The sequence below is a fragment of the Halichoeres trimaculatus genome, unplaced genomic scaffold (assembly GCF_033239565.1).
Source record: "Halichoeres trimaculatus isolate MK-OKI-2021-1 unplaced genomic scaffold, fHalTri1.1 fHalTri1_scaffold_20, whole genome shotgun sequence".
NCBI classification, from domain to species: Eukaryota; Metazoa; Chordata; class Actinopteri; order Labriformes; family Labridae; genus Halichoeres; species Halichoeres trimaculatus.
Genome location: NW_027437198.1, coordinates 22,594,546 through 22,616,133, shown reverse-complemented (window position 1 = coordinate 22,616,133; position 21,588 = coordinate 22,594,546). Strand labels below are relative to the sequence as shown.

General features: G+C 44.1%; 1 protein-coding gene across 1 annotated transcript in view; it reads right to left on the bottom strand.

The window, feature by feature from the left end:
• syt3 (synaptotagmin III) overlaps positions 1 to 15,805 on the bottom strand; it is a 41,278-nt gene extending 25,473 nt beyond the window's left edge. Inside the window, exons 1-5 of the mRNA XM_074696383.1 lie at positions 15,544 to 15,805; positions 8,869 to 9,196; positions 6,431 to 6,860; positions 1,531 to 1,917; positions 701 to 809 (exon numbers count right to left, since the gene is read on the bottom strand). Of these exons, the coding sequence (XP_074552484.1) occupies positions 701 to 809; positions 1,531 to 1,917; positions 6,431 to 6,581 (647 nt within the window). The 5' untranslated portion in view covers positions 6,582 to 6,860; positions 8,869 to 9,196; positions 15,544 to 15,805. The remainder of the gene's footprint in view (positions 1 to 700; positions 810 to 1,530; positions 1,918 to 6,430; positions 6,861 to 8,868; positions 9,197 to 15,543) is intronic.
• Positions 15,806 to 21,588: the final 5,783 nt, after the last annotated feature.

The following is a 21,588-nucleotide window of genomic DNA, read 5'->3' as shown; positions in this document are numbered from 1 at the left end:
GAAGCTACTTCCAAATCTCAACACAAACAACAGATTTATGAGCCAACACTTCCCATTTGTGCTCATCCGAGGCTACTACCCTGTTTGTCTCCAGGTGCAACAGCAGATTTAACACCTAATTGCATTTTAATTTCATCACGTTTTGAGAATCAGAGCTAAATTAGCTCCTCTGTGTCTTAGTCCGTCTGGAGGAGTGGGAGGGCCTATGTCCAACATGTTTTTCTCACCAAAACACACATTTGACTTCAGACCCAGGAGGTCAGCACAGTCCACAGCTGAACAGATCCTCGTATTGATTTACAGCAGACACTGAAGGTTATGCAAACTTCATCGAGTCTCCTGTGAGTGATTGTGTATTTTTTCCTGCTGTTCCTCTTCAATGCAGGAGCTCGCATTGATCACCAGAGCTGTCAATCAGTGATCGTTTCAACATCGAATAACCTGTAAATGTGCGATTTAGTTCTCTAGTTTGACTTAATTTGAAGAAATTTCCTCGACTTCATGTGGTTACAGTCCCTTTGTTTACTATCATTGTTCGTCATTCACTTTTCCTCTTATGACCGCTTTCAAATTACTCCCACGTCTTTGTACCACTTAAAAAATGAACAGCAATCACTTCATTTATGGAAAAACGCTCTGTCCTATAAACCCCCACACACACATGCACACACGCACACGCGTTGTGAACACTGATCCTCACCTTGCAGTGACCTGCTGCTGAGAATGAGCGTTGGGCAGGTCTTTATGAGGCTGGGCCCCTCCCTCTGAGTTGGGGACATCTGGAGACGTGGTACTGAGCTTCAGAGTCCCTGAAAAACAATCCTGGATGATTCACATGCCTCTTTTGTTGGTGCTGCTCAGGCTTTAGATGTTGCAGAGTGATGTGTGTGTGTGTTTTTCTGTGATGCAGGGCTGGCAGGATTGATTGGATTGATTGTATTGCATTGATTTTACAATTTGAGAGAGCAAAGAGAGGGGGTTAGTGAGACAATATACGTGCGATAGCTAAACATGAAGCAGCATGAAAGGAAAACAACACAGAGACATGAAAGAGGAGCATTCAGCTGCAGCGAAGGAAGCGTTTGACTTGGAATAATGAAAAACATCCTGCTAATGAAAAACAGGACGACCTACAGCTAGCTACATTTGTTCTCAGTGAAATATAAAAATAAAGAAGTGTTACACGTTGCACTAACTTTAAAAGTTCAACCCTATTTCTATGAACCATATATTTTAATGCTGGCTCTTGTATCCCTATGCTGCATGCTGTTTTGTGAAACAAATTAATCCCTGATTACAAATGTAGCTGCTCAAAGACACAGGCTGCTTGGTTTACAGTAGTTAATTTGTCTCCTAAAATACTCCATCATAGGAGGAAAGAGTTATATTTCTTAAATGTACAAATAAAGCCCGTTGGTGTGTACGATAATGTCCAGCATTCATCAAACTGCAGCACAGATGAGTCATTTCCCATTAGTTGGTGAATGTGTTAAACTCAGAGCTCTGTTAGTGTTTAAATGTAGTGTTTACCTGCGTTGTTGGGGTACGAGTCCATGTCCAGGTACGAGTGCTCCTGGGTCTCGGGCCCTCCAACCACACCCCCAACGCCCCCACTCTCCAGCCCCACCAAGTCAGAGAAATGTGGGTGTCCCTGCTGGCCCAGTGAGGGGTACAGCGAGGATGAGGAGTGCCCATCCTTCCTCTGCAGCAGCGGGGGAAGGAGCGACGACCCTCCAGCGCCTCCCAGGCCTCCGACCCCTGCGCTTCCGGGCAGCAGCCCTGACGTGAGGCTCAGACCTCCGCCCTCCTTGTCCCTCCATGGCAGCCAGCAGAGCTTCCAAGAGACGAAGAGGGAAACGGAAAGGAGGACGATGCCACAGAATGTCACGATGACCGACAGCAGACTGACAGAGATCTCTGCAGAGCGGCAGGATGAGAGGAGAGAGGCTCATCAGTCAGAAATACACACAGTGATGTGTCTGTGCAGTGTCATCGAACATTTCCTCACGGTTATTAGCTTTTAATCTGTGTGTGTGTGGATTGGAGGAATGTAGATGTTGGTATTTAGCAGGACAGAGGATGACTCATCCAGATGATTGTGTATACAGACTCAGAGAAGGTTTCGTTTCAGCACCACACAGCTGGACAGCTCCAGCCTCCACCACAGAGAGTCTACGTCAGCTCGGGAACTTTTTGGAGTCCTCCTCAGATCTTCACGTGTCAGATCTCATAATACGTAGCTCCATGATGAATTCATAAATTAGTCACTTGGCTATAAATATTCCATGGCTCTTTATAAATAAAAAGTCTAAATATACAATGAATATTTATAACCATCCTGAGCCATTTGAAGTCTTTTTATAAATAGCTCATTTTGAGTCTGATGGCTGTCTTGACAAAAGGACCAATCAGAGAGGAGAATATGAGTATTCATCCGTTGAAAGCAGCGTGCAGATTTCTTAACCATGCAACGTTACCACCTCAAGCATCACACTAGCCTGGATTCTGGCTCAATAATCAGATCCGTCTGGCCTCGAATTGAAAACGCATCCGTTTGATTGTGAAAGGAACTGTTTCCCGAACCCCCCCACCACATTGACACAAAGACCTCCTTTTCTCTAACCCACATTTCCTTCGATTTCCTCCAGTTCTGGGCACGAGAAAGACATGAGCACTGCTAAGTCACACAACAAAGATGGAAATTTGATCTGTAACAGGCTGGCAAGAAAAAGACTGAAAGCAAATGAGTGAAAACAAGAAAACAACAGCCAATCCTCCAGCCCAGGGGTGTATCTTCAGCTCAGTTTGTCTCCTCTCTCCCTCACCCTCCCTTTCACTCTCTCCTCTTTTTAATCCCCTTAAACACTCCTCATTCCTCGCTGTCATTTCTTTTCCCATGCTCTTCACCTCAGCTCGTCTTGACTTCATTCCTCTCCTTGTTCGTCGACCCTGCCACCACAATCGCCTCCTTCCTTCCTTTCCTCCTTGCCTCTCCCTCCTCATTCTCCCTTCCCTGAATTATTCATCAGTCTGTGTATGTCATTAATCAGCACTTGTTCAAAAGATATGATTGGGGGGCCGCGGAGGGTTGGGGAGGGGAGGGGACATCGATCTGTCACCGTGGAAAGCAAGACGAGGTGGGAAGCAAGGAATGAGGGGATGAAAATGGAAAGGCAGGAGGGGGAACGTGACAACGGAGACGGCGGAGACAGGAGGAGGGTGGCGTGGAGGAGAGAAAGGGAAGGAAAGGAGGGCAGAGGAAGGTAAGATGAGACAGAAGGTGATGAAGAGAAATGGAGTCAGAGCGACAACAATCCGAAGCACAGAATGAGAGAGAGCGCTGAGGACAGATTGGTGCACATGTTGAAACAGACATGCAAGCTGAGGGGTTGGATTCCTCAGAGGAGGGAGAAGACAAGGGGAGGATGAAGTCGATGCAGCCACCGAGGCATGTATGGAGGAGTAAAACCCTGAGAGGTGATGGTGGAGGAAAAGAGGAAGAGAAAGATGGAGGAAAACAAGTTGACAATGATTTACAGGGAAAGCTCCGGAGGGGAGGGGTTCAGGATGGGAAAGGTTAATGTATTGATTCGGAGGGGGAAAAACAAAGCGAGGCGGCAGAGGAGCAGGTTGTGTGCGGTTGGCAGATCAGGGTGCGCTGATAAGACACGGCTGTGATCAAACGTGCGCGGGGGACAGTCGGGGGCCAAACCGCTCACCTCCATTTGTCTCTCTTTAGGGCAGTTGCTGCACCTTCCCGAGCGCTGATCCTGCCAAAGATCTATCGCTAATCCTCCAAGCATAAAAGAGCGAGTCAGCGGGCAGGTAGGCAGGTGGGTAGGAGGTCTCTGAAGAGCGCCATAAAGAGGGACCGAGACCCGTTGTCAATCAGCGACTGATGCAAACCCACTGGGAGTCCTACACCGCTCCACATCAAACACATCTCGGCTGCTGCTTACACAAGCTATCCTCTGACAGCTTTCGGCGGCGGCGGCACTCCTGGGAGGGCTCGCAGACTTCCGTCAGCACACACCGAAAATCACAGCTTGTAAGAGAAGGGGGCCAACGCCTAAAACCACGGCGTGACATTTCTGCACAGAGCCAACGGAAAGCTCCAGAGGCAACATACAGCCAATCCTAGCTAATCTACACTGAGCCACAGATATCCATGCTAATCTGCATAACAGCACAGTGCACTTCCAAACGCTTCAATGGGAACCCACACAAATCTCTGCACACAATGCAGCAGGATGCATCTACTCTGGGTGGAAGATAAATACATATTTATAACTCAGCTCGGAGATAACAATCCCAGCATCCACCGGGACTCTGCTGAGGTTCACAAAAGACACAAGATGGACCTGTACGTTCCGATCAGTTCAGTCCCACAGATGAATATTTCATGTTTTGTTGTCCTGAGCGCACACTTCCTCGAACTATGTTTAAACATGAGCTTTCTTTAAACGTTTGCCTTTCTCACATATGTCGGGGAAACTTCCTGCTGCAGATCCCTCCAGAGTCAGAGATCAGTTCCTTTAATTGATCCGCAAAATCTTTTCAGTATCAGTCTCACTGTCTGTAAGACAAACTACCTTCAGTTTCCTCTGCAGAATGGTTAATAAAAAATTAAAGTCTAATCCGATCCGTGGTCGTTTGTAAAGGTGGAATCATTGAAACCAGATGGGGTCTGAAGAAGATGTCTGCAGAAAGTCTTTGAAGGGGACTATCTGAGACTCACACCAACCACAGCCTCTACAGTGGACTCTGAAGTGTTTCTGTAAGCTCAGGTGAGGCATGTCTCACGGCTGGTTGTTAGCCATGCTGGAGGCACAGCTCTGGGGGAGGTATTGTTCGGCTGCCTGATGGATGAAACATTCATGTCTCTGTCAGGGGGAACTCTGCCTTTCAGCTAACATCATCATTTGGTCAAAACCTGGACTGGTCCAGAACATTCTGTATGACCTGCAAAACTGATACAGGTCACACCAATTTGTCAGGTTCTCTTGGACTTGATAAAGACTCATCACTGCATCAGTCACTGTGACCAAAGCTTGAATTGATTTTTTCTGATGGCAAATCACCTGGCTTTGCATTCCTGAGCTTTGATTGGCTAGGAAAGCTGGTAGGACGCAGCACACTTAATCTGCAGACGACTGATTGTGAAATCATTCCCAGCATCCATCAGCAATGACCTGACATTATCGTTGCAGAAATCCTCCATCCTTTCTTCTAAAGTTGTTAGACGTACTCAGTCCTCTGATAACGTTTATGAGTTGGTTTTCGCTGATGAATGTCAAGGTGTGCTGTGATTTGGAGCCCAATGGTAGCATGAGTAGTTTCATAACCAGAGCTCACATACTTACAATCTTTCTTTAATTTGCTGAAACTCTTAAAGGTGCAGTGCGTAGAATTTGTCAGTATTTTGCCAAACAGAAACAGTAGAAATGAGATATAACGTTTGAATATGTTTGGGAAGTATGTTAAGATAAGTGAACAATAAATTTTATCAAGTTAGAAAAAAGCTTTTAATATTTGCATTTCTGCAGGTCCTGTTCAAAGAGGCAGACGTAACAGCCATGTTTGTCTATGGGCTGTAATGTCTATGGCAGATTTTGGGGACAGAAAGAGCGAAACTCATTTTTCAATATGCTGTAAGCCCTGAAATCTACCTGGAAGGCAGGCAGAGAAGAAGAGAAGGGACTGTTGTTGTTTTTACAGTAGAAAAAGAAGAAGAGAGCGTATATTTTTGTTGTTTTGCACAAAAGAATTGGTACCAAGAGTATTTTATGATGGAAATTCACAAACATGCATCACATGAGTGTAAATCCATCACATTTTGGTCCAAATAGATCAGGAAGAAATGAAGAGAATCCATGACAGACGACACTAAAAGGAGAGTAAACATGGGTGTAAAGTTTCCAAGCTGGGAGTCATCCAGGTAAAGGTGCTACGTACTGTTGGAGAATGTTTCCGTGGCAATGTTTATTTAACTTTATTGTCTATGTTATAGTCTAACAAACGTAAGAGTTTCCATATCTGAGAGTTTTCTTTTCTCTCTGACAGTCAGAGTTGGATTTGTGCTTCATTGTTGAAGGCTAGCTCTGTCAAACAGAAGATGAGCTATCAAAGGGTGATGTGGCTGTCATGGCGCTTTTTGCCTGTTGTTTCTCCAGCTATGAGACATGTCCCTCAGTATATACACCCATCAACATGATGATCACAAAAAATGAGGCCATCTCCAGGATCCTGGTTGATCTGCACAGGCTTCTGTCGTTTCGTGATGTGATGTTTTCTAAAATCTGGATGCTCGATGTTGCTAAAAATCTAATTTCTACACACTGCAAATATCAAACTAAATTCCTAAACTCGTGTGTTTTTGAAAAAGATTGCAGACATTGCAGCAGACAGTGTCTCCAGGTGTGTGTGTTACCTGTGTCGAGCTGCCTGTTGCGACCTCTCAGCAGGTAGCTGAACTCCTGGCAGCGTTCACTCTGGCTGTAGCCTCTCGGGGAGTTGAAGCACAGCTCCTCCACCAACACCAGCGCCTTCTTACACAGGTCTTCATCCCAGTCCCCCGACATCCTCCAATCCGCATCGCACTCTCACCAGAAGTCAGCCAATGACAGCCCAGCCCTCGCCGCCCTCACCTATCGGACGGCGCTCAGGTGAGTACAGAGTTGGCCCGTCCACCTTCTACGGGGTGCGAGTTGAGGAAGAAGGAGGCCAGCCAAAGACGCTGCAGGGACGGCGGCAGTAAAGGAGGAAAACGAGGGGCTCTTCAGGGTGTCTGGGTCTGGATCACAGGGACCAGACTGAGGCGCTCATGTATGACTGAGCGACACCCTCCCCTCTCACTTTCCCTGGAAGAGATGAGAGGAGAAAAGCTGGCAACCTGAGTGCTGAGACGCAGAAGTGTACAAATCAGCTTTTTGGCAGGTTGGTCACCTTGACCATTAAGTGAGGACACTGATGCCAAAACCATCAGTGTGTCCCTGATAGATCATTGGCTCTGGTGCTGCATAAAACCAATTTACACTATGAAGAGTGATACTTAGAGCCTGGCATCATGTAAGGAGTAAAGAGGACCTTGTTTGGAGGAGCCATGGAAGTGTTGGAGTCTGGCAGGTCTGTGCTGAGGCTGGAAAAACTAAAGGTTGACCAGTGTTAGGAAACACTCACTAAGCTAACCGCTAACAGCTACCACCATTCAACGTTCTGCTGCTCGCTCCAATAAAAAGATGCATTTTTTAAAGATTGGCATGCAGCAGAAGGCTTTGGGGCAAATTAAATCCCCATATGGCCTACGAGGAGCTAAAAGGATTGAACCGATCAGGTAATGAGCCTTAATCTACCCCTTGAGGGAGAAAATGTAATTTTTTATTTTAATGAGCTGATTGAAATGGAGATAAAAGGTGAGTGGAGTTTTAGCATTGTGCAGAGTTTACGCATAATGAAAGTTAAACCATAACATGAGACAGCGCGTACATTTACATCTAACCTTCGGGATTAAAGGGGGACAACATGTTGTGATGATTTCAGTGTCAGTCAGTCACCTCTAAATGTTATTGTTAAATATACACCAAGCAAAAACTGCTCTCTTAATTACAAACACAATCTTATACAGATTCCTTATGACCCACAAAATGAGATTATCAGGGTATGATTGGTTGTTTCTTTAAACTTTAAAAATCCTGCAAATGAAGGATGAATTCAAATAATCTGTACTGCGTTTGTTTGTTTTGACAACAAGTGCATGCTAGGACAAGAGCTGCAATTTTACAACAGCTGGTGATGGTGCTCATGGGAAATGAAGTCTCAGACTGTGTACACATGCAGCCAGGTATTTTTAAAAAGGAATATCCCCCATCATTCGTTTTTAAAAATTAATTTCATACACATGTAACCAGGCAAATATGCTGTGGCTCGAAGCACGCCAAACCCATAGTGTGTGTCACACGTGAACCCCTGTCATTCAGCTGTGAATTTTTTTTTCCAAATCTTCACATTGGCCAGAGTTTTCAGGAAAACATTTTAAGACAGGGTAAGAGAAGAATCATTTCACACAAGTATCTGAATTTTTTTTTGTTTTTGAAAAACTCTTATCAAGTGTTTTTGTCTTATTTCAAGTAAAAATTCTCTTTATACTTTATATGAGCCACATTTAACTGGTCAGTCCAGAAAATGTCTTATTTTAAGTTATTCAAAGACAAAAATGTGGTCTGAATTGCTGTAACAAGTCAAAAACATCTGTCAATGGAACAAAAAAAATGCTTGAAACTACAATAATGTCTTAATACATGTAACCTTTCTCTTGTTCCACTGAAAATAAGACAAAAACATTTTATAATATTTTAGTTTTTGCATTGTTTATTTTAGTCTTTGATGTATGCTTCCTTAGAAAAAGTTTACTGCTTTTCTCAAGCAGAAGATAAAATGTTTTTCTTCGGCTCTCTAGTAACATGATGTCAGATCCCCTGATTAAATCCTAAAAACTGGCTCACATGTGATGTGCATTTTTTGAGAAAATATGGCTTCTGATATAGTTTGTAGACTTTTTCACTTGGTCTAGTGTTAAAAAGCAACCCAAAAATTGTGAAAATCAGAAATGTCAGAGAATTGCAACTTAAATTGAATCGGCGCCCCTAAAACCATAAAAGAATCAAATCAAGAGATGAGCATATCAATCCCAGCCTTAGCTTTTAGGTACGTAAAACTGTGGTTCGGTGTGGATGACAGACCTAAACTCATAAAAATGTACGCAGTTTTACAGCTCCTTTGCTACAGAATCATCTGCATAAGCGTGGGCTCAACATGAAAACGTAAAGAGAAGTGAGATATAGTCTGTCTGGTTGGTTTGTGTGTATTTACCTTCAGAGAAATCAGCTCCAAAGGTTGCAGTCCATGTTGAGTTGGCGAGCCCGAGCAGAAACACTCTACATGTGAAATTGTCCTTAAAGAACGACTTGGCTGAGAGACGCTGGTACGCCTGCAGTGCATGTATAACCTTTAGCTTGTTATTTTCCTAATGTCTCCAAGACCACACACAGCAGCCTGCAGATCCAGTGTTTTTTCTTCACTGTGAGTTGAGCTTTCGGTCATCCAGGCCCACCAGGAGGAGGATAGAGCACATCTGGTCCTGCGGGTTGGGAGTCACCATCAGATCTGAGGAGACTCTGTAGAAGCTCTCCAACAGCACCTGAAATTCAAGTGGATTCAATCAATCAGAGGTGAAAAGAAACAGCAGGGAGGACGTCAAGGGGTGGGAATGTTAGCAGCATTAGGAGGGACGTGTCCAAAACATCAGAGGTAAAACTAAAGTCTGTGCACACTCCTTGTCCTTTCATCCAGGAGAAACTCGACTCCTTCAGCTCTCCGTCTTTATTTTTGAACTCATTCTGTCTAAATAAAGCAGGTCAATGCCCAAACTCCAGTTTCTCACAGTCTGCCAGTCCCCGGGGACGCCGACTGGGAAGTTTATATGCAAAGTTGGGTCTAATAATACAGACCTTTCTGCAAAAATCTGGAGTGTCTTTGCCAGAGTGTTAGAAAAGTGGTGCTGAAGTGGGGAAATCAATTAAAGGCCGAACAGCGTTCATGGTGAGAGGTCGGGCCCGGTTTGTCCTTGCGGGGCTGTTTCTCGCTTGAGATGCCCGACTGGACAGAGGAGGGGTTATTGATCATTTGATGTATGTTGTTCTGTTTAACGTCAGCGTCAGTCTTTGTGCATTGAGTGGCAACTCCCCAGCAAAGTGCTCCTTATGTGTCCATCTGTCTCCCACCTATCAATCAATCACAGCATTAGGCCGACACGTATATCACTCCCAACGAGATCCCAAACAAGGAACACCTCCCTTTCTCCTTTCCTCGCCCTCCTTTTGAAGACAGAATCACTTCTCTCTTGTTCGCTCTCTGAGTCCGTCTCTTTTGAGAAGCAGATTGTCACATCAGGTAACGCGGAGTCGATTTATCCATCTCTCTCAGCTCAGCCGGCTGCAGAAAGGAATCTGGAATTAGCGAATCATAACGCCATCCAGACCCAACATCCTACACCGGCCCTCCGCTTTGCCCCCACCACCCCCTCCACTTTCTCCCCATTAAGATAGTAAATCTGTCTGAGTGACTTTAAAACCCTGGATATCTCAATCTGAGGAATGGCTGTCTGGCACAGAACTGGCCGCCTCAAATGCCAGCAAGAGCATCAGGACGGGAGGGAGAGGCGAAGAAGAAATGGAGGAGACGGACAGACAGAAAGAACGATTGTGTAGCGAGAGGAAGAGGGAGATGGAGGGAGTGGGGGGATAAAAGAGATGCTGACATTAAATTGGTGGCGAGACAGATAAAGAGGGAGGGAAAAAACGAAGCGAAGAAGGGCAGAGAAAAAGGAGAAGGAAGCTGGCGGCGAGGGTGACACAGCAACAACTGTAATCAAAGGATTTGAGTAAAATATTTACAGATAAAGATGCTTTCAGAAACATGTGGACACTCATTCCTCCTGTTGGGCTCAGAGCAACACTAAACCTCCCACAGACGCTCCATTGACTGCTGTTCTGACTGGGATCAATACTCTCAGGGAACGGATACACCACAACACGGACCAGTCGACCAGTAAGGTCACTGTCCAATTGGGCAGAGGAGACAAGACGGCGTGCAAGGTCACAGTCTAATCACAATACTGAGGAACAGAATGAGCATCGGCGCTCTCCTCCAATCAGAAACAGTTAAATACCATAGAAGGTCAAGGCTCAGCCATGACAGAAGTTAGCCGCTCAGATTATGAGGAGACATCTGGAGGAAGGGAGGAGCGTCGCTTTGACGCGTATAAAACAAAAAGAGGACAAAACATGACACGAGATAGAAAACCCTGGATCCATCACAATCAGCTGGAATGTGATCAGCTGTTTGTCACCTGAAAAGGTTTTTTATTTTGAACCCATACATCTTTTAGAAAACCTTAAATGATGATTCAAATAGATTCAGAGAAAGAAAAGTGAAATCAGAGCTTGTGAGCTCAAAACTCTCTTTACTTTGAAAGTGATCTTAAAAAAGTCTCACTTCTTTTCCACAACTTAAAATGAGATTACTAAAATAAGTTTAGGTTACGTTAGCTCTACTTGGTGAGGTTGGAGTTGGTAGATGAGCTCTGGTAGGACGGAACCAGGATTCGCTAATGTTACACGTTACACGTGTCAGAGCACCGGGCTGTCTGTAGAGCTAAATATAGCCAGCTACTAAACTAGTGCTTGTTGTCACGTTTCCTCATCACGATGCATCCAGTAAACAAAGAAAATAAGTGTTAAAAAGATGATCTGCCTTCCATTAATTTACTTCAAAACAAACACCTTGAAAAGAGTCATGTCCTTACTACAGTGGGCACTAGTGCTCATGGGAAATGGAGTCTTTCTCTGGAGAGAAAAAACTTCACGGGATAGTTGTCACAGCCCCTTCACAAAGAAAGTAAACAAATACAACACCAGAGGAAACAAGCGTGTAGTTGTCTAAGTGGTCCTGAGTTTGCAAACATTGTGTTGCTATTCACATAATAATAACACTGTTTAAGCTCAGGTGATTTTACCTGGGCTGAAGGGGAGGGGGAATTTGATTTGCCTCCCTAAAATCCTTTGTAAGCTATTGGGTTGTGCTGCAACCAAGCGGCAACTTCTGCTCAAAAAATATGAGACACCGTGGAAATTCTAAAACCTGCAGTTCATCAAGTGTCCACTTGAGGCTGACACTGGAAGTACCACAAACCACATACACACCAAGCTGAAAAAAAGCCGTTTTGACAGCACAAATAAACATATTTACAACCTGGTATGGAAAATATCTTCCATCTGAATCGATAATTTCTCTAATGTCACACACTGTAGGGGGGAGGATTTTTTTCCAACGCAGCAGTTTAGAAGATATTAAGATGATGAGTTCGTCCAATCAGAGGCACAGCTCAGCTGATTGACCAGGGGGTGTCCTGTAGCTGGAAATGTGGATGCTCAAAGCCCGCCCCATTTCCAATATGGCTTCTGTCGACGATATGCTTCAAAACTCTGCTTCAGAAACAGATGAGTGATTGTGTCCATTTATTAGTCTATGGATAAAAAGCTACTAGTTGCTTTTTTGCATTAAATTGGAATGATTTTGAGTATTTACAATCTTAATATTTCAGATAATAAAGGTATCAAATCAAATTCAAGTATCTAATGATTAATCATGACCTTTATCATGACCTCGACTTTAATTAATTTGATTGAATTTTAGCATAGACAGCTAGACTGTTTCTTTTCTCCCTAATAAAACCAAAACAGATGATTTACAAAAGAATTCATTTTTTCAATCGTCGTAATAAAGACATAAAAAAGATTTTGAGACTCAAACTGTGTTGTGATCCAGGCTGTAATCATGATTGAAATGTTTTAAAAGCGTGTATTTTGATATCCACCCTCCTGGGATCTTCTGAGCTCCTGGATTCAGCCTCAGTGGACATCTATTGAACTGCAGCTTCTTGCTCTTTTCCTATTAGCTTCATTTTCCCACACCCCAAGGTTGTTGCTTAGTTTAAAATCAAACTCAAGGCTGCATCAGTTGTGAAAGACATCCTTGACCAAGACTCTGAACCCCCCTCCAAGGCCGACTCCTCCTGTAGACCACTGAGGATGAGCTAAACGTCTCATTTCTACCAACTCACTCCTGTATCCTTCATCTAAGTCGTACCAGATGAGGCCTTTATGTTTGTGTTCTCGTATAATGACGGGATCATTCTTGTATTTGCACAGAAGAGGGTAGATTTAGGGCCACCCTGAGGTGCCCAGAGAGCTGAGGGAAAAATAATCCAATATGAATTAGAGGTAGGAAGAACATCTAAAATAAACATGACACCCCATGCTATCATTTTCCTACTGCTGGGGCATGAACCTATAAATATTTATCTAATATCGAGTGCACTTTTTTTCTGTTGTATTGGATTTCGTGGCTCAGCATTGCTCAGACAAGAATTCCAGAAATCCCAGCGAAAAACAGCCACAAACAAACAAAAAGATCCAGGAGAAGGAGGGGAGGCGAATTTGATAAAACCCAAGGGGGGCGGGTTTTTCAGTCGCAAGGATCTGATTCTGAAATCTGTATGTGCAATCTGTCTCCCAGCGATGAATCACACACCTCAGCTGGGCATGGGAATTACAGTGATAAGGCATTTGAAGCGCTGCTGTCTGCTGAATGAGAAGCAGGAGACGCTGGGATGCTTTACCACAAACCTGTGATCTATTGCAGCTCCATATCGTCACCCGGCACTTCGATTCCTGGTCAAATAAAACATTTGTCTCTGTGTTGAGTAAAATATGACGCGTGGGTCTGCTACAGTTTCAGCCAGACTTCTTCAGAGACGGGCGGATCGATGTTATTTATCGTAGTGGTGGAAAACAGACGAAGAATTACCTCAGGGTGAATTCCAGGTTTTCCTATCATCAATTCAAGATCGCATCCTTTTTCATGTCTCTCCAAACTCACGGTTTGCGCTGACTGAAATTGGCGTCAAACGCTAAAGTGTCAAACTACCTTCAGAGAAAGAAAATGAATACCTTCCTAATTGCAACATTTCTCTGAGAACAGTCAGAGCCTTTTTTATGTAATGGCATAAAGCTTCTGCAGACAAAAGGAGACTAATCCATTGGATATAGCTAATAGGATGTTTCAGTCGGATCTCTGTGAACCTGCTTTGGAGCCCTCCTATCAGCCGCTGTGCTCCTTTGTTTCCATCTGTACCTGGAAGTCATCCTTAATTGACTTTTTCATCCCTGCCCTGGAAGCCTTTCTAGTTGTTGTTTGTTGTCAACTCTGCAAATTAGCTTAAGTTTTTAAGCTAATTTCACACTTCCCATGTCTGATCCTTATTTCAAACTCACTTTTTCCTTGATTTTTTTAACAAAGGTGTCATTTTCTGTTTGCCGAGCCGCTCGCTGGCGACCAGCTCCTTGCAGACTTTGATGCTGTCTGCTCTGATGGACCCTGCTGGGCCGTATCATGTCGTGCACGGTCTCGAATCGATGTACTCATGTACCCTTAGATCATCTGCCACTCGTCAGGACCATCCCTGACTCATGGAGGTCGTGACCTCTCTGCACCGGCGCTGGCACATCCTGCGTTTTGTTTTGCATCACTTCCTTTCGAGGCCACGGCGGTGTCTGCCCGAGACAATGCTATCATCGCTCCTCTCTGCTCATTGGGCTGTGACAGATTGATGCACAGGGGTAAACAGATAGGCTCACTACAACACATCTTTTTGGTTACTCCAAGAGAGCTCCTTCTGTGTTTCGACGGGACAGACACGGCGCCGTATGAGGCCAAGATTGAGCGTGGGGATATTAATGTCTATTGACTAGAGGTAATAGCTTTGCTGAGCCTCACCCTCGGGGTTGTTCCAATTTCGCCTGTCCTATAATAGCTCCTGGACACCCTTTCAACAAATAAATAACATGAAGTGGGAAAGAGTGGGCCTTAATATCTGCTGAGGACCGTATATCTCCGTAAACATGCAATGAAACACCAGCTCACATCCAAGCAGACGCTGTCTCCCTCCTTCTTCCTTTCTCTACCTATTTCTAGCCCACATTCACACATATCAAAGGTTGCTGTTGAGGATTTCACAGCTTCCCACTGATCCTGTTGGCCTGTTGGGGCTCCAAGTGTCTAAATTATCTATAACATGGGACAGGAAATAGAAAGCAAGTGGCGAGCCAGCAACCCTGGGATATCGGTGCTGCTCTTCCTGTCTCTTGCACAGCCAGTGGAGCTGCAGAGCAGGACCTATTTACAGACAGGGAGTGTTATCTCACACACACACACACACACACACACACACACACACACATACAGGGCTGCTCTGACTTCATTTTTCACCTGCCGCTATGTCAGTGTCGTGAGTCAGTGGGTCTCAGTGGTTGCGAGGGAGGGAGGGGGGTTGTATTTTTGCACGACTGTGATTCTCTGAGGTAAGGAAGCCCGAGCTGTGCCTTTGATGGTTTGGGGGGGGGACTGAGTGGGGTGGAGGGGGTTGTGGGTGGAGGTGGTGAGGAGGGTGGGGGAATTACGCACGTCTTACGCACGTCAACCTGTCTTCTGTGTGTTTTCTGCGTGCTCGCGCGCGCACCCAGCCCCTCTCATCGTCTCCTTCTTCATCAAATCGCGTTTTTAAAAAGTTGAATAATCATCCTCAGCGTGCAGAGCTGCCATTGATACTCTCCTGCTACAGAAAGCCTCCTCTCCTCTCCTGCACAGACTGCCTCCACACAACATGCACCCCACTATGATGCGCGAAACGCAAACCTATCGCTGACTGAAATTCAATATGGAAGCGGCAGAGTGATGCACAAATAATATCCCTGAAATATTAATGGAAAACAGACACATGCTGCTGGATTCAGGGCAGATTTCAGCAGAGCTCAGTGCGGGGTGCAGGATCAAAGGAAATCTGATGCGAATGAGGCGCAGATCGCAGGTAGCACAGAGCCCCGATGCATGTTTGCTAAAGGAGTAACAAAGCGAATATCTCCTTACCTTCGCGTCTCCTTCTCTGCCCAGTTTCCGATTTACGAGCCGCTCCGCTGTTTGAGTCAGATGCGACGCTTGTAAAGGGGCATTCCGCCCTCTTTTCAGCTCGTCCACCCCCTCCTCTCTGTCTTTTCTTGAAGATGCTCCGAGATATCAGCCCCGCAGCCGGGATGGCAGACTGAGAGGGAGAAATGAACAATATGATATCCCTGCCCTCCCCTCTTTTCCCTCCTTTTTACCCGTGTTCTTCTCTTATATCCCCCCCTCCTTGTGTGTTTTTTTCCTCCTCTCTATTTCACTATCCCCTCCCTCTTTCTCTCTCGTTGCTCGCTTGCTCCCTCTCCTCTTCCCTCCCTGTGCTCTGAATACTAATACTCTGTCTCTCCTCTCACTGCCTGAGCAGCCCGGTCAGTGCTAAAGACATACTGATGTATGTGGGGCGTGTAGAGAGAAAGCCAAATAGAGAGGTGTGTGTGTTTGTGTGTGTGTGTGTGTGTGTGAGTGTGTCCTGAGGGGTGTGGGGGGGTAATGGCCACTCTCATCCTGGAGGGTACAGGGGTATGTTTGGTCGTATTAAAGCTGTGATTAGATAATGATAATGATACATCCACAAAGGCCCCAGGAGAAGCCGTGGTGCTGCTGTTGCTTGTTGTGGGAGGGATCTTTGATTAGTGGGTTTCGGGGCCCATAAAATGTTGCTCTTTTTTTATGGTAGCATCCCTGGAATCAGAGGAGGAGGAGGGAGGTGAAGGTGGAGGAGTGTGAGGAGGAAGTGTTGCTTGGATGTCAAGTGGTGGAGAGCAGAGATGAGGGCCAATGTTTTTTTCGGCTCGGTGCCAAGAATAGGACATGGCTCTTAGCCTGTTTGTAAATGTGTGTGTGTGAGTGTGTGTGTGTGTGTGTGTGCCATGGAAACCTCAACAAGAGGAGCAGCAGAGGTACACAGAGACCCTGATCTAGTTAAAGTGAGACACAGTCGTATCAGAGCCTGGATTCGATTATGATATTCCTGCAGGTCTCATCTAAGGAAACAGAGAGGGGACATAAAAGTGTTCCTCTGTTTTATGGTAGCCTCACCAGCATGATAATGAGGACTAATCATGAGAAACACACGACAGCCAGACCATCAGTCCCATGTGGAGCTGAACACTGATGTCAAGTCATCATTTAACCAACCGAGTAATGCAGCAACCAGTGCTAAGAAATGATGCTGATCTCAAGCGTCTGCCTCCAAAAATTTTATTTGAAAGCACAAAACAAGAGGTGAAAAGAGCTGTTTTAAGAAGATTAAGACAGAGAGTTCATTCATCTCTCAACTGATTGATTGGCGTTTAGTAGGAGGCTAAGCTCACTTTAGCTCCACGCCTTTCTCTGTGGTCCGGTATGGATCGGTTCAGTTTGGTACGGGTTGGATCAGTAAAGCCTGATTCTGTTCGCATCTCCAGGTGGCGTGTAAGCTGGATGCATAATGATAAGAGCAACAATGGAAGACAAACAGTAATTCGACTTCTTTGTGATTGGCATGTGGCTCATTGTAACAAAGCACAATCAAGCCGTCACACAGGAAGTGACGATTCTTTCGACCAATCAACCAGACACAGGAACAGTTTCTTTCCCCCGCCGTCACACTGATGAACAGATAAACTTGCCATAAACAATCATTCATATAGCTCATGTACAGCTACGGCCTGTCTGTTTCTATTTGCACGATCATGTTTCACTTTTTTAAATTGCACAGTTCTTTAACATCCTTTTCAGTGCACTATTTTAATTTTGTTTTAACTTACATGTATATATATTTTTAATTCTTCTCTGTGCAAAGCTCCTTATTAGTATTATTAACTTGATTTTTCTTACTACTTAAGGGCCGTTGAAACGCAAAAGTTTTGTTGCTTTCAGCCTCGCGTTTACACGGAAACAGTGTTTCAGTCGACCTAAAATGCAAACTTTTGAAAGCGGCCTACAGAGTGGGAATTTTCTGAAACGCTGCCGACACTGTTGCCGTGTAAACAGTAAGCCAGCATTTTCAGCTGGAACGCTAACGTCACACTCCGCTTCGTGCAAGCGCATACAACAGGACAACAGTACTGTTGTTACGTTTGTGTGCTGCTCAATCTGCTGACTGTCTTTCAACAAAATGTGCATCTGTTGCTCCACTTTTGCACTTAGTATTCGCCAATACACCTGATGATTGACTCAACTCTACCTCGGTAGAGATCTACCAATAGCTGCTTCTGGACAAGACAGTTATAGCTCCACCTACAGGCCTAGCATGCTTACTACACCGTTTTCAGTCCCTCAGCGTTTCCTGTGCAAACACATATTTTTTTACTGTGTTTTCACTGCGTTTCAGCGTTTTCAGATGAAACGTTGCGTAAACGGGGCCTTAAGTTCCATTTTTTTGACAAGATTCTAGAAAGGAAGACCCAAATGCACGACTTCCAAACGAGAAAACACTTTAATTAAATTGTCAAAGTCAAAACACAAAATCACAGCTTTGCTGATAAGACATTTCTCTAATGAATAAGCCAGCAAAAAAATTCTTGGACGATAATTTACGTAACATGACATGACGATCTGGCACAGGACAGGGGAAAGACACAGACTAAAATACGTGAGGCAAAGGGGCACAGGTGAAAACAATGAGGGGCAGGGATAACTATCACAACAATGAAAAAACACCAGGGCAAAACATGACGTAACCTTAAACAAGAGGAAAGATAAACACAAAAGACAAAACTGATGACACAAAAGAAGAACTTAGGGTATAAGATGAGACATGTCACTTTTTCAATCTTTGTAATATTTATTGTGTTTATAAAAATTTTACAGAGACAGTGTGTTTAACCGGAGTCAAATTTGTTGTATTCTTGAGATACTTGGCGAATAAAAGATTGCAGTGTTTCTAGCTCCACCCTCTTGGTTCGGATCAGTATGTCTTGCACCCCAACAGAAGGGTACCAAAAAGTGGGAGGGTAAAGGTCGGTAATTTGGGGACCTGTCCCGGTTTTTGTCAAAATTAATGCCACAAAATGTGTGCCGTACTGAGATGAGCTGAACTAAACCACTTGGGGTTAATAGAGGCTGAAATGCCACTTTAACAAGTGACAGATGACACCACTGAGACTACACTGGTATGGAGTCCCTCAGAGCACCCCTCTGGGTCCTTCGCTTATTTCATCACACAAGTTTTCCCAACACGTAGTGAGCTATATTTCTGATTAATGGCTCTGAATCTGATTGGAAAGTGGTCGATGCACAGGAGCCACAGCCCTAATTCAACTCCCACCCCCAGCTCTCCTCATGTCACCCCCAGCTCTCCATCCTGTTTTCTTCTCTAACCGCAGTCCTCTCTGCTACTAAAGGACATGAAAAAGCGCTCTAATATTACCTTTAAAAACCTGCAGCATCTGTTGGTGCACGACAGTATTTCAGAATTAGACGTGTTCTGGTTTCCAATTGTGGTACAAGAAATATTGTCCTCTAGTGTGTCAGTGGGCACCGCCTGCACGTAGGGAAAAATAATCAATGCACTCCACCGTAATGCAGTCCTGGAATCCATCAGCAGTCATTCAGGGACGATTGAATGACTTGCTTTTATTAATATCTTTGAATCAACATCTGCATGCAAATGTTGCTTACAGTCTGTAAACAATAGCACCGCTCAGAACTCGCTGTTTGCTACACTTGAGAAGTAAACTGTCACTCTGAAGCTGTATCATCTGTAGAGGACAGCTGATGGATCCAGGATTCAGAAATCTGTGTTTGAAGCAGCATCTTAAATGTAGCCTCCAGATGTCGAATAATGTGTGAAACAAACATCTTTAAATCTTATACTCACAGCAGGCAGCAGATTCTCTGTGGTCTCACAGCTCTGTGAGGAGAACATGTGTTAACCCCTCCGTTTGTACACTGCTTGCCGCTAACGCTGTGCCAACTTCAGCAGTTATGTAAGGCGAGTCACCCCTCTGCCCCTCAAGATGTTCGTTGCATATGGGCCTGATGCCATCTTGAATTAACACTGTGAACAGCATGTGCTCTGCATTCTCGTCCTCTGCGTCTCTGGAAATTGCCACTTCCTGCAGGTGAAAATACTGCTTCTTAAAAATGTTGACATGCACAGCTGGTTATTTTGGTAAAACCAGGGGTCGCCTGTTTGAATGACGCTGACTCCCATGTCCACTCGTTTCTATCACTTCTTCCTCTCGTGTGTGTGTCCTGCCTGCCTGTGTGATAGTGTGCTCAGCCCTGATTGGTCTCACCTGTGCCTGATTAGCCTTTCCCCTCACAGTGTAATCACTCTGTATGTTTCTGTGTCTCTGCGCCAAGACGTTTTTGTACCATGTGCCAAGATTTCCGTCCTTTTAAAGCCTGAAGCTTCAGAGCTTTATGAGCTTTTTCTTCTTCTTCTTCTTCTTTGCGTTTGACTGCTTTGCTCATTTGAACCTGTCTTCTAAGTTTACTACATGCCTCTTTTATACATCAATACTAAAAGCTGGGACAGTTCAGCCTCTGTAGTCTGTGTTTGGGTCCGTATTTGGTGTTATTTCCCTCTAGCTTGTACCATATGTGACAGAAATTCCTCTAACCGAGGCAATGAATGGGTTGCTTTCCTGGTCTCTGAAGTCTAAACCTTTTATTTAACAGGCGCTGGACTGGCTTGGATGTTAGAGTCTACATGTGGGACCTTGTTTTCACCCCTCAAGGACAGAGGGTCTTTCACTGAACCAGGAGCATCATTAGGGTATGTAGAAGCCTATAACGTAATAATGACCCATAATGTAATAAATTTGGCCTTTAAAATGTAATAGTCCCATAATGTAATAACTGAGTAATAACGTAATCAAAGTCCTGAACCCATAACATAATAACTTTTGACCAATAACGCAATAACTTATGTTATTGGCCGGTTATTACATTATAGGCCTGATGCAAAAAAAAAAAAAAACCTTTGAAAATGCGATAACTGAGCTGATAACGTAATAACCAGTAATACATTTACCCTTTTTGACAATGTTATAAGCAAATAACATAATAACTGACCGTAACAGCGTATAACATAACAGTTAGTGCCTCAAAAAAGTACTCATTTTCTCATGAAAAAATGCAATCTTTATTAAAACTCTGTAACAGTTGTTCCTTAAATCTACTTCATTTGTTATGGCTTGTGTTCTTCAAAATAAAATGAAACAATAAATAAGAAAATTGAGTTCTGGTCTCAACAACTTTAGATCCTGAACTGAACAATAGAACAATGGAAATGAAAATATTTTACCTGAGCACAAAAATAATGAGGATTACTGTTCCCTTTTCTTACATTTAAACATAAAAAAAACAGATTTAAATAACTTTCTACATTGAAAAACACATCAACTTGTCTTTGGCAAACAGCTCCTAAAGACCACTGCTGCATCAGTAAAAAGAAAGAGAGTTATTACTACATATTTTTTAATAATTATGAATCTAATTGTTGAAAAAATCTAGTGAAAGCTATTATGTTATAGGTTCAGGACTTTGATTACGTTATTGGTCAGTTGTTATTGGCTTCAACAGGGTAAAAAAGTTCAGGTGATTCTCAGCATTATGTTTGAAGTTTTGCATGTTTTCTTGAAGTACCACAAAAGTTGCAGTACCACTTGAAACCACAAGGGCAGTGTTGAGCAGAACAGCAAAACATAACAACAAAGAAGAATACTCAAAAAGCTTTTGCAAAAAGATTGCGCAAGCTAGCTACACACTAACTTACGGTGGCCTGTAGGTGTCAGACAATTTGTAAATTTAAAAAAGCTTTGCAAAAGGAAAACAACACGCAGACGCTACGACACAACAGAAGTTCAAAGAGGTCGACTCGGTTGGTCGACCAACCTAGAGGACACATGGGAGTGTGCACAGATAGTTAACTCCTTTACTTAAAGGAAGCATAAATGAGCCTTCAGGGCTCAAGTTAAGCAACATGAGCCCTGAAAAAACAACCAGAAAACGATGAATCATGTTGAAAAATGAATCATTGCAGCCTGATGTGTCTTTATGGGCTCAAAATCCATGGCAACC